Genomic DNA, 13,397 nt, shown 5'->3' with positions numbered 1-13,397 from the left:
CAATTTTTTGAAAACAGACACAAAATTAGTAATGTTTTTTTTTTCTGATGGACGTTTAGGTAAACGCGCGTAAAGCACTGATTTTGTCGCTCTTATTTGTAAATTTCGTAAAATTTGCACTGCTAAAAATGGTAAATTTGTATTACATATATTCTGTACTTGACCTTTATCAGATTACATTTTTGTTATATGTAGAGTTCGAGGAAATGAAAGTTAAACGAATTCTATTTTCTCCAGAAATTACCTCAAAGCAAGTGACAATTTCTCCGAAAATCTACTTATTTTCGACGTAATTTTTATACTTAAACAATCTACAACATTTGCTGAAACTATTCTTATACATCAATTTGTATAATTTACCACCATAATTTTTTGATGAATTTTTAAAAACTGCCCCTTCTCTTCATATATTACCGGCGACGCATGCTCGCGACCTCATTATTAAATTGCAAGATGAGAAGACGTGCTAATAGAATCCAGTACTTGTTATTTCAATTAGGTAAGAAAAGGTGTACAATTTCACAGACTAAATCTATCAATCTTACATTTTTGCGAATTAAAATCGACACCGGCCTCTCAAGACCGCCTAATAACATAAGTGTGCTGCTTAAAAGGAGAAAGAAATCTGGCCAAGTCTTTTGTATTTCGCTGTGTGTGTTTACTGTTTTAGACACATTGAGTGCCGGGAACCCGCACGGCCGGTTCTCTGTTCGTAGTAGCTTTGCTCTACAAAGCGGGAAAACGCTGGGATCGGCTACGAGCGCAGCACTACAAAAACGCTGGCAGTGAATCTGTTAACAACATTTGCCTATTTTCTCATTCACCACATGTTTAATAACTTGCTTAATTTTAAAAACGAATTTATAATTAATTAGTGTTCCAAGTGAATCCAGTGCAAAGCTATCAAATAATCTATTGTATTTTCAGGAAAACGTCTAGCATTTCTATTCATAGGAAACTTTACAAATCTTAGGCCTTTTAACGACTTTATTACGGACATTAATTACTTGCTATAGCTTGGAGAATACTTAAAAGTAGGTAGTTCAAATTGTGAGTCAACTTTCGTAAAAAGTGCCCCAAAATCCATTTTTATGGCGTTTGGAGCTCATTTTATGTCGAAATTTTTTGAGCATCGCAATAAGTCGTAAACGTAATACGCCGTATCCTTAATATTATAAGTACAACAAGAATAGAAACATCTCAGAGGGTAACGGCATTACTTCGGCCTGGTAACATCGGGTTTCTTGAAGCTTTGGAAGTTACACTATACACTGCGGTATGAAAATTTTGCATACGACACTGTTCAAGACCCTGCACTGATGCGGCTTCATTAAGACGGTGACGGTTTACAGAATGTTACCAGATACCAGAAGTTTTCCTTTAGTTCATTTTAAACGAGCTGCGATAAAAAAAACACTAGTAGCCTTACCACGACGTCTTAGCAATGTCAAACTGAAATATTCGCTAATGTCTGCGTAACTTACTTTTTATAAGTACACCTCGCTCGCACTAATAGGTATAAGTTAAGTGTACGGTCAAGTGTAAAAATATGGCTCCACATATCAATCACATCATACTCAAAAATATGCCCCATAGCTCTTATGTCAGCGAATTAAGAACTATGGGACATATTTTTGAGTAAGTTATATGCTCCCATACTTTTATACTTGACTGCACATAAAACATTTAATATGCTTTAAAAATATCTAGGTACAATAACCTACGTAATTAGAATAAGATAGAACAGTTAAATGCTTAAACATAAAATATAATTTACAGATAGCGAGAACAACATCGATGTTTTATTCATCATAAGACAATGGTATTATGTAATAGAAAACTTAGTATATAATATAATATGTTATACCAGCATAAAGTTTGTGATAGTCACAAAAATAGTATCTACAAAGATTTCATAGCCAACATACGTAAAATAGAAGAGAACATCTATCTCAACGCAGACCCGACGGAATTCGGGTCGAAGTGTCTATGGTTCTGTCTTATCTGCCAGAATGATTTGCCAGTTCTTCAAAATCTGCCATTTCTTTCACGGTCACGATAAAATTCAGACTTAACCACACAGATTTGAGCGAACTAACAAACTGAAATGCGTTGGAAGAGACCGAAGAATAAAGATCGCTACCTGAATTCCGTCACAACTGTGGTGAGCTTAAGAATACATTTCAACATCGAACTAAACTCTATGCTTTTAAAAAACTGGCAACACGGACGCATAGCCAACTGAAGACAAAGGTCACTTACCATAGACAATTTAATATAAAGACTCGCAGTCAGGCGGGTTGAAGTTCCCGAAGATGTTGAGCTCGTACAGACTGGCGAACGTGATGAAGAGAAGGTACCATATCATCAGGACGATGCCGTATTTCCTGTCCAGCTTCCAGCCGTTGGCGTGGGTGGCCACAATCAGGAAGATCACGGTTGAGAAGAGAGAGAAGGTAGAATACACGAGACCTGAAAAGCAGAAGGTATGTACCTACAATTGTTGCAATTTGTAGGCGTATTGAGGGTAGTAATGGATTTAAAGTTGGCGCATAGGTACTTAAGAAATTAATTTGGAGAATACTTGTTACGTTTTCAAGCTTGCGCAAGCATTGTTTCACGCAAGTAAATAGTTAACTTACTCGTAGCATTCAATGGACGTATTGAGAAGACAGTCTATCCTGCGAGGCGGACTGCAATTGTGAACGGGAGGCTTTGCCGGACGCCATACAGGTCGCGACAACATTTACAATCCTGCATAATGAGGCGGACGGCAAGGCGGACTGCCGTGAATGGGGGGCTTTATTGGCAATGTCTCTTTGCTCTCGTCACATTTCCCCAACCTTATCTACAGGTAGAGGGTAACGTGGATCTATCCTGAATCCAGATTTATATGTCTTTCCAAATGATGTCTAGTTTCCGTCAGGTAAATTCATGTACCCCAATCTATATTTTCAAGATAGGAAGCAGTAGCCCTGATAAACGAGTACCTTTGCTGATGACGTTGACGTGTGAGCCGGGCTGGATGATGGCTGTTTGGATGAACCAGGGCAGGCCGAGGCACACCAGGATGTCGAACACGTTGGACCCCACTGCGTTCGAGACCGCCATGTCGCCGTACCTGTCGAGATTTCAGTGCCATATGATGTTGTACTGTTAATGCGTCAGAATCGTTAAAACTACTACTATGAATTTCGTCTATGGAATGACAGTGTCACTGGAATATTTCGTTGAGACAACAAAAACGTGGTAGCCTGACTGTCGCGAACTCCCAATAAATTTACCTACTGCACTGAGACCATAGAGAAATATAAGTAAAGAAAGCGTGGTAGGTAACTCCATACATCAGTTTACTTACCAAAACGCGAGTTATTTCGTAGTCGATGTCTAACGTCAAGTCACTGGAATTATCAGTACCGCTACTTGACACCAGATGATGTCACAAGTATCGCTACTGACGAAAAATGTACTGCTAAAACAATTTACAACTAATATTACAAGCAGAAGGAGTTAAAAAATATCGTTTAATTCGGTTATAATTTATGAAAATTTTTGAGCATTAGTTTTCGTTCGTCGCGTTATCTATTGTCAACTAGCAGTACTGTTAAATTCCGCGATTTGATGCTAGATGTCAACTACGAAATAACTCGCGTTTTGGTAAGAAAACTGATGTATGGAGTTACCACTCTTTCTTTCCTTATATTTCTCTAATTCTAAGGTTGGTAGGTGGTAGGTTGTGTGTGATTTGTGATGATAAATCTGTCGATTAGATGTAGCAGGAGTCCATTAATACATTGCATAATCTAGTGTTAACCTGACTTTAATCAAGTTCAGGAAAAAACAATAAACTAGGTACGCTATATGGTTCTTTCTTCTCACCCCTCCTTGATGACGGCGAGCGAGGAGAGCGCGTCAGGCACGGAGACGCCCGCGGCCACGAACGTCAGCCCCATCACCGTGTCCGGGATGCCCAGGGTGTAGCCTGGACGGAAAACAATATCATTAGAAGTTAGTACACTTGACCATGCAGAAGTACAAGTCACAGAAAGTTCCTGGAAAATTTTCAAATCACAGAATTCATGACTTTCAAATCTACTGCAGTCCGCGTTGGCCGGAGTGCACGGTGGTGTCGCCCCGAATTGAATGGTTTGATTTAAGTTCAACCACGGGCACTAAAGGTTTTTAAATTTGGTCTTCAGTAAAAACGTCAATGACCTAACAAAACTTTTCAATGTAGTTTTTTTGTTAATTTACTCATCAAGGTTTTTATGTGGTTTTTATCACCATGACAGCTTGAATTTTTTCTTAACGTCGTGATTTACCTGACGTATCTTACTCTTCTGCCTGAAGGTATCTTGGTCGTTTCGGTCTTTGACATTAGTGTTATAAAATTATAAAACTGTAAGCTTACCGATGATGGTGATCATCCACACCTTGAAGAAGCAGTAGAAGGAGATCCACAGCATAGTCATGAGGAAAGTGATGGGGTACCAGCGGCCGCGGCAATCGAGCATGATGTGTCAAGGCCATTGCTAGTTGGAACTTACCGATGATGGTAATCATCCACACCATGAAGTAGGAGTAGAAGGAGATCCACAGCATGGACATGAGGAAGGTGATGGGGTACCAGCGGCCGCGGCAGTCGAGCATGATGTGTCAAGGCCATTGCTAGTTGGAACTTACCGATGATGGTAATCATCCACACCATGAAGTAGGAGTAGAAGGAGATCCACAGCATGGACATGAGGAAGGTGATGGGGTACCAGCGGCCGCGGCAATCGAGCATGATGTGTCAAGGCCATTGCTAGTTGGAACTTACCGATGATGGTAATCATCCACACCATGAAGTAGGAGTAGAAGGAGATCCACAGCATGGACATGAGGAAGGTGATGGGGTACCAGCGGCCGCGGCAGTCGAGCATGATGTGTCAAGGCCATTGCTAGTTGGAACTTACCGATGATGGTAATCATCCACACCATGAAGTAGGAGTAGAAGGAGATCCACAGCATGGACATGAGGAAGGTGATGGGGTACCAGCGGCCGCGGCAATCGAGCATGATGTGTCAAGGCCATTGCTAGTTGGAACTTACCGATGATGGTAATCATCCACACCATGAAGTAGGAGTAGAAGGAGATCCACAGCATGGACATGAGGAAGGTGATGGGGTACCAGCGGCCGCGGCAGTCGGGCATGGTGTGCCGGCAGGACCAGTGCACCGGGTACGCCACGGCCCACGCCGCTAGTTGGAAGTGGTCTGGAAGAAATGATTAAATCAAATTAAATCTGGAGTTTAAAATCGTTAACTAAAAGAAATATAGTAAACATTCACATATTTATTATTAAGTAGATCACCTACTAAAAAGTCAAAATCTCTCTTAGTATGAGTTAATTAAGGTTATGTATGAAACTTCGATTTTCCTGTGGATGATAAAATAAACGGACCTCCTAATTTTCGTACCTTATCTTGTCTCTTCTGTGTAGACCATACTCAGGGGGCTCAATTCAAGATACGTGCTGTTTTCGTCGTTTATGGTTAGGTCAAGGATGGACAAACGACTCATCAGACGCAATGGACGGTTCACGGCTTATGCTCCTTTGCAAGAATAAGTTAATTCGCATGTGTGGTCACATTCGTATATAATGTTTGACGACGGAAAGAGTCAACTATCTGCCCGCCGCGCTAAACGAAGTTGCCGCTGTCCGGCTTCGTCGAACAGAAAAATAGTATTCACTCCACGACTAGTACATAAGAAAGCCTCAGGCAGACTTGAGACAGATGTGAGACATTTCTTACTTTCCTGCCGTAAGGTATGTACATATACTGTTACTTACTTGCTCCGATGGGCTTTATGAGAGGGTTGATGGCGGTCTCCGGGTTGTACTCCTTAGCCTTGTAGTACGCCGGGGCTGCGGGCGCCGCCTGCAACCAAGATACGAAATGTACATTTTATATATCCAAAGTTCACCAGGCTTGACAAAGTAAGGTCTACCTGCTCCTGTGTTCTATATTCAGTCTGTGCGGAAAGAGAAGACCCATAGAATATGTGGGAACATACATATATAGTTACACTTACATCTACACATCGACTGACGTCGTGTGCATCAATAAGAACGGTTTTGATTGAGTGATCGACTGACAACTCCGTGATAAACAGAGAAACAGTGACAGTTGCTCTGACAAGAGAAGTTCTCTGTTGCCACTGAAAAGGGCAGATTTATATTGTCCTGAAAAGAAAAGTTTATACATCTGCCGTTTTATTATTAAATCAAGGCGCTGTGGGATAGGTATGAATTTTGTAGCTCTAGAAACTGATCTTCGAATTTTTATTAGAATATTTGTTTTATGTAGCGCACCTGCGCTGGCTGCTGTGGCTGCTGCCCTGGCGTTTGAGCAGCCGAACCAGGTTGTTGTTGGTGTTGCTGCTGCTGCGGCTGAGAGTTGTACGTATCGCCCCAGCTGCTAGCAGGAGCCGCCGGTTGCTGGGACTGCAAAAATCATCTTATCATCTAAACCGAACTGTTTTAAGCCGTGAGAAATTAGAAGATAAGTCTTTAGGCTTTTAGATTGATTATGTCATAAAAGACGTCCAAGGAATTACGCTAGTCTTTTCGAATTCTCCTTCTCTTCTTGTCGTGCCCCGTTTACTGAGACCACTTGATTGTGCAGCTTTGGCGAGTTACTTCCATCGGTCTCGATCTGCGTTGCCCTCACCGTTTTATGGAATTCGCTTGAGGTGTTTTTTCTTGGCCAGACAATGTAGCTGGTGCCCTTTGGTCTTTTAATATTGAAATATAATTTTTGAATGTGGATCTTAAGTTAATTTATGTAATAAAAGGGGACACATTCTGCTTAACATGGCTTGAAGAAATCGTAAATTTTTACGGAAGCGGAAGTCAGTAGCGTTAGTACCTACCTGGCCACTCCAAGAGCTGTTAGGATCCCAGGTGGCGTTGGGGTCCCACGCTTGGGCAGCAGGGTCAGCGTTGTACGCTGCGTTGTCGTATGCAGCATCCGGGTTGTATGCTGAAGACAAATTAATACATTAGTCTGGCAAACAGTTTTTTAGAATAAAAAATTCTATATCCATCTCTCTATATACTAGCATAAGAAAAACTATGATTGCTTTTGCTTCTGCTCCCCTGAAAAAGGATTCTTTCCAAACTATATACGATAGTCTAGAATTATGACAACTTTGCTGTCTGTATCTAAGGGAATAAACTAACGTAAGACGGAGAAATCAGTGTGCGTGTGTTGAGTAACCACGCATTTGTAAAATTATTCTAAGTCTCCACCCACGGGCACGGGCTCGCGTGGCAGCCTCGATGTGCGGCGAGCGAGCGAGATGACATTAAAAGAAAATTACTTATTTAAAGTACCTACGTGCCAGATCCAAGATTTAAGGAGAAACATATGAGTAGGTAGGTAGGTAGGTTTAGGTAGGTAGGTAGATTGGGGGTGCTATCGACATGATTTATAATTTATGCGCTCTAGCAAGGTATCTTGCTCTATTGTAAGTTGGTTCAGAATAGAGCGCAAAATAATGAAATAGGTACTATAAGAATAAAAGAGCGGTTTATTCCTGGTTCCTTACGTGGGGGGTTCTGCAGGGCGGTCTCCTTGGTCTGTCCCTCCATCTGCGTGTATTCGTCACCCGCGGGTTTGGCCGCTGCCGCCCCAGCCGCGCTCCTGCAAAAATAATGAGTAAATATATATATATATATATATATCATTGAGGTTGTTTTACTACTACTTATTGTGAAAATTCAAATTAGAGTCAAGTCAAATGTTGCAAAACATTTTCTCTTCATCCTTCATCCCAAGTAAAACACCCTGATTTTTTCGTAAATATGACAAGATAGTCTTATTTAATATGGGGGTTTCATATGAGGCAGAGGTCAGCATCCTCTTCTCCTCACTGAACTAGAATTGAACGTATACCTAGAAGATTGTAGGATTTGCAGGTTGGAATTGGGATCATGGGTATCAAGAGAGTTCATCGAACGTAAACAATATACTTAGTGACGTTTTTATGGAAGGCGCCTGTCTTGCAACGAATGGCCTTAAGCTGGAGACAGTTAGGTACTGACAATTTGCATCGATTCAAGGAGTACCAGTCAGTTCACTGACCAGTAACTGAAACTGAGAAGTCACCATGGAAGAGCTCTACCGTGGTATTCTGTAAATCTACCTTTACTTTCAGCATTTTGAATACCAAGAAGGATTCATTAGAGGAAGAGCTTCGGTCCACGTGATGAAGATGAATGACACATGATGGCTAATTGGAGTTGACGATGAAGCCTTTCGTTCACTCCGTTGGTAGCTGGTCTGAGTCTGGCAAACTAGCCAGATTAAGACTTACTTGTATGTGACGAGCGCAGCTTGCTCCTCCCGTGTTGGCAGCTTGAAGGGCAATTTCTTGGTCAAAACCCAGCGCTCTAGCTCGCTGTTGAACCGCAGAGCCACGCAGTACACGCCGTACATTATCAGCATGAACAGCGCTTCAGGCCTGCAAGATTAGATTACAATAGTGCATTAGAATGATTGACGTTATCTACCTACTTTCAAGAACGTTTATATGAACTGGTGATATCTTACCAAGACACATACGAGTTTGCGAAATACATCGTGACTTCTTCCAATTGCCTAGTTTCCTGGGTCTGGGTTGGATGACAACCAAATGATCAAAAGGAGTCTGAAGTACAAGCAATGTTACTCGAAGTTGTTTTCGCTACCATGCGTGCACGCGCGTCATCCCTGGTGCGCCGGGTGCGCGGCAGTCCCAACAGCATTCTGCGATTGATAGCGGACAGGGTTGACTGTCCCTACTTGTCACACTGCGAGGGATGGCATTCTCCCGTTAGTGTTATTTTGTTTTAAATTTAAGTCTAGCTGTACCTACCTACTAACCCCTTAGTCTTGTAAGTGTTACTAATGAAATGTGTCTTGGTTACATGAAATAAATGTATTGAATTGAATTCAATTTATCCATTGCCGCAGTGGTGATCATGGTTCCTTACCAGGACACGTATCTGGGTCTAACGCGGTTTCTTTCAAGCTTACGGCAACTCCAATCTTTGCACACTTTTCTACATGATCTTTCTTGAAATACATATTTAGGAAGATCGACAGGATCAATAGCGTTTAGGCAGCTGTTAGTGAGGACTGCTTTTAGACAAATTTTGCTAAATTCACCTTCGTTTAATATCATTATTCTCTTACCAGGACACAATATCCATTGGCGATGGTGAGTAGGTACCATGCATGCCCAGTATAGAGATGGCGTAAAAGAAGCAGTCGCGGCACAAAGGGTCACCAGCTGAGGTGGGACACGGTGATCACAAGGAGTAGTGCAAAGTGCTTAGTTCTAGCAGCATCAGCCCAGGGGTCATAGTTTCCTACCAAGACACGTATCTACGTCACATGCTGGTTCTTAAAAGCTTACCTACACTATGCAGCATCCACTTATACACATTTTTTTTAGCAAACTTTACACCGACTGACAGGATCAGTGGCTTTCAGGCTGTTTTTTGTTATATCTTACCAAGAGATGTATCCATTGGCGATCGTACACAGCATGACCAGTATAGAGATGGCATAGAAGAAGCAATCGCGGCACAGTGGCCACCAGTTGAGGTGCGACACGGTTCCGGCGCACAGCGCGCACACCGAGATCACGAACATTATGTTGAACACTGCGGAGCCGATCACGCCTGACACGCCTGCAATATACATTTACGTACGTAAGATCTCCATGCAAGCATCCCAAAGATTGAGGAATGTTTTTCTTTTGTCGTCATTCTTTAATCATCTAAGAGGATTAAGAGAACGTTGCGGGAATAATGTCGACAGAAAAATAATTTACTTTGGCTTAATCAGGAGTAATTGTCAAATTAACATTATTATATAAACCTGATGAAGGAGCCAAAAGGGAGAGCACTGAAATATCTTGGTCCTAGGAAGCTATTGCTATTACTAACCCTTCAACTGTTCGGCGAGGAATCTACTGTGTCTCCTCAAAGTGTTTAATTACCCCCAATTTTTATTTTGTGTACTTATTTGGGACAAAAAACAGTAACACACAACACAAGGTTTCAACAAAGAATTACAATAGGTACTAGGAAAAAAGTGTGAGACCAACATTATCATCCACAGATTACTGGGTTACTTATAAAATATCTACAATATATAGCGCTAAGTAACAAAGGATATAAAGTTAAGATTAACACAGAAACGCTTACCTACAATTAATGTTTGTGGGTACAGTAACACAATTTATAGTAGCAAAGGTAGTCATAATATTATTATATTATTTTCTCATCCTTTGTGTGTGTTGTAAGAGTCTAAGCATAATGTTTTGAATATGTATGTGTGGCAATCAATGATTATTATTCTTAATTCTTATAAAGTTCCTCACCGATATCGTCCCGCGCACAGAAGACGCCGATGACGACGGTGGCGAGCTCGGGCGCCGAGCTGCCGGCCGCCATGAACGTGGCGCCGGCCACGTCGGGCGCAAGCTTTAGCTCTGTAACAATATCACAAACAAATCAATTATGTACATACTCTGGCACACCCACTGTGACAGTAAAAAAAGACGCGAAATACAAATTTTCTATAGGAGGTCACGCGCCTACATATTTAAAATATGCCGACTTTTTCTACTGACAAACTGGATGTGCCATAGTTTATAATAGTTAAATCATTAATGGCCTTCGCGTCTATTGCATTGCAGGTCCAGGAGAATGTCGCTTACGTAACGCTTTTGCCTTGTATGGCAGAATTGGCAGCTACCTCAATAAAATCAGATAAGCTCGAACTCGAAAATATACTGCCAATTTGTTAGCCAAGTCATGAAATATTACTAGACCCAATAGGATTGCTTTCTCAGCATTCTCGTGGAAAACCCTTAAAAGACTGACGCAAGTAGCATCACAAGAGACAAGATAGGTTAGGGAGACAAGATTTTTTTCTCAAAAATGGACGGCAAAGTCGACGTTGCCGGTTAAAAAGTAGGTCGCGAAGTGCGTAGTTTATGGTGAGTCAAAAAATTAAAAAGTTAAAAACATTGCAGTCTCGATTTCGGGACTGCAATGTTGCATACAAATTCCATTATTTGTCGAGTTCCAAACTTTTTAAAAGTTGAAGTGGCCATATCAAATGAAGGCATGGGTCCATTAAACAGCAAAACAGATGATCAGTACTTATTATTATAATGTTGGTACCGCGACTATTTAGGTGTCTCAAATAGGTTGGCAAAAATATTCAGCAGAAAAATACACTTCTATTTTTAATTTAAAAATAAAAACGCGGCAAAGCAAATCTTTTGACTTTTTTCTGTGAAAATATATACATAAGAACGTTGCTTCTGTAAAATATTTATATTATATTTATATTTATTGCGCCATTTTTGAGAAAAGCACTATATATGATTCGGCTGGAAGGCTACTTGCTGGCTTTGGATTCAATTAAACGGACTCCCAAGGTCGTCCGTTTAAAACGAATCCTCAGCCAGCAAGTAGCTACTTCCGAGCCTCGACAATAATGTACTATTATGGCTGTGTAATTAATACGGGATTGGCAAACACGAGTGACATGACCACAAGCCTGGCAGGTGTAATGGGCCCGTGGCAAGCAAAGTCGCGCTGATGAAGCTTAAAAATCTTATACAAATCAATCTTGTCCTACAGTAAGCTATATAGGGACCTTGGATGAACTTCAAGCTGTTATTATATAACGGTAGTGTCTGCAGTGTGAATGCTAGGGAGAAACTATTCTGGTCGCGTTCTGAGAAGAGAAAGATGCCCGCATTTTGCGAACTTAAGTGTACGCGCTACGCGACTAACGCGGTCCTCTGAACGCTCGTGACGTGGTCGTCTGAAGGCTCTGGGGGCCTAGAGGAAAAATCGAAATTGGCAAATTGCGGGGATTTTCTTTTACTCCAATGAAGGCGTAATTAGAGTGACAGAGAAAGATGCCCGCAATTTGCGAACTTCGATTTTCGCGGTTATAGCCCTGTAACCTTAGGTAACGTTCAGTTGAAGCTGTAGGCCGAAATTGTCGATAACATCTCGATTTTAAGAACAATCTTGTTGTGTGTGTTTTTTGTGAGAAAAATTCACGTATAGGTAAATATACGAGTGATTATAACATATTATAACTTTACGGGGTAGAACAGAAGCGCTCTGATTATTGGCACGAAGTATTAAAATATGTTAGGAAAGTTATTTTTTATTTATAGAGGCAGCACCTGCTTATTGGCGAGAAGTCTTCTGCTCTCTTAAGCAAGGTTGAGACTAGCAAGAACTTCCATGCAATTTTCATTACATTGCGGTATCTGATAAACATTTTGAATGCAGTTTAGTCGGCAATGTAACGTAAATTGCATGCAAGTTCTTGCTAGTCTAAACCTCGCTTTAGTCTACGTACCTTCACAGATCCTGTCAAGGCTGGACACGAAGTACTCATCGCAAACGATAGCGAGTCCGATAAACGTGAACACAGCCACTAGGAGGTGTAATATCAGGCCTCCATGCTTGCGTGCGTTTTGTCCCATCAGTGGCTTAGGGAACTGTGTACAAGCATAACAGTTACGGTTTAAATACTTGTAATAATAACACATTACACCTACGAATTACTGGCATGATCCGCAAGTCGAGCAAACAAACAAAAAAGGCATACTTAAGGCCAGTCCAGACGGGATGATTAAATCGGTTGATATGGTCAGAAAATAAATTGGCGTCAATCTCATGTAGCTTCCACACGTACACAATTTAATCACCAATTTTAGATTTAAGGTGAATTCGAGGGCTCGTAATTTTAAAAATGTTCTCAAATGCACATACTATAGTCGAAAATTGGTATTCTCGCGTCCGCACCTCCATTTGATCGGTCATAATCTTACAATCGAATAAAGTGGAATCGGCAAGCCAATTTCATTCATGCGCCCACACCATCTGATTTGAACAGACAATTTAATCAGATTGTGAAAAAATGTTCCCGTCTGGACTGGCCTTTTACCGTACCATTGGAACCGTTCCAAACGTCAGGTCTTTGCACAAACAAGATAGGCTTGATTCTTCGGCTTACTGTATCTTAATTATTTATGACGTTATCTATTCTAATCCTTGTATCTAGGAAATAAATGAAAATATAGAAAACTTTACTAAATCTTTAGATTTTTTTATTTACTAGCATCACAAATAAAATTTTATTCAATAAATGTCAGTATAAAAATAAAAACAATTCAATAATAACTTAAGACTAAATTAAGCCTAGTCAAAAAGTCCCCCCCCCCCCCCCGAGTTGTCCCTGGCGCAAAGGTGCCCATCACACTAGCCGCGTTACCACGTTGAATTGCGGTGGACAACCTTTAATCTTTAGATACGTTTTTGCTC

The 13,397-nt window shown here is 41.0% G+C and overlaps 1 protein-coding gene across 1 annotated transcript in view; it reads right to left on the bottom strand.

Annotated features, from left to right (window-relative positions):
* Window positions 1-1,685: 1,685 nt before the first annotated feature.
* LOC134750645 (probable sodium/potassium/calcium exchanger CG1090) overlaps window positions 1,686-13,397 on the bottom strand; it is a 36,065-nt gene continuing 24,353 nt past the window's right edge. The window contains exons 6-17 of the mRNA XM_063685865.1: window positions 12,430-12,571; window positions 10,418-10,528; window positions 9,545-9,722; window positions 8,363-8,509; window positions 7,595-7,689; window positions 6,917-7,026; window positions 6,357-6,488; window positions 5,835-5,922; window positions 5,092-5,256; window positions 3,880-3,982; window positions 2,991-3,121; window positions 1,686-2,472 (exon numbers count right to left, since the gene is read on the bottom strand). Coding sequence (XP_063541935.1) covers window positions 2,273-2,472; window positions 2,991-3,121; window positions 3,880-3,982; window positions 5,092-5,256; window positions 5,835-5,922; window positions 6,357-6,488; window positions 6,917-7,026; window positions 7,595-7,689; window positions 8,363-8,509; window positions 9,545-9,722; window positions 10,418-10,528; window positions 12,430-12,571 — 1,602 coding nt within the window. The 3' untranslated portion in view covers window positions 1,686-2,272. The remainder of the gene's footprint in view (window positions 2,473-2,990; window positions 3,122-3,879; window positions 3,983-5,091; window positions 5,257-5,834; window positions 5,923-6,356; window positions 6,489-6,916; window positions 7,027-7,594; window positions 7,690-8,362; window positions 8,510-9,544; window positions 9,723-10,417; window positions 10,529-12,429; window positions 12,572-13,397) is intronic.

Source organism: Cydia strobilella, chromosome 20 (genome assembly GCF_947568885.1).
Source record: "Cydia strobilella chromosome 20, ilCydStro3.1, whole genome shotgun sequence".
Taxonomy (NCBI): Eukaryota; Metazoa; Arthropoda; class Insecta; order Lepidoptera; family Tortricidae; genus Cydia; species Cydia strobilella.
The sequence above is the reverse complement of the archived record's forward strand: the minus strand, read 5'-3'. Positions and strand labels throughout refer to the sequence as shown.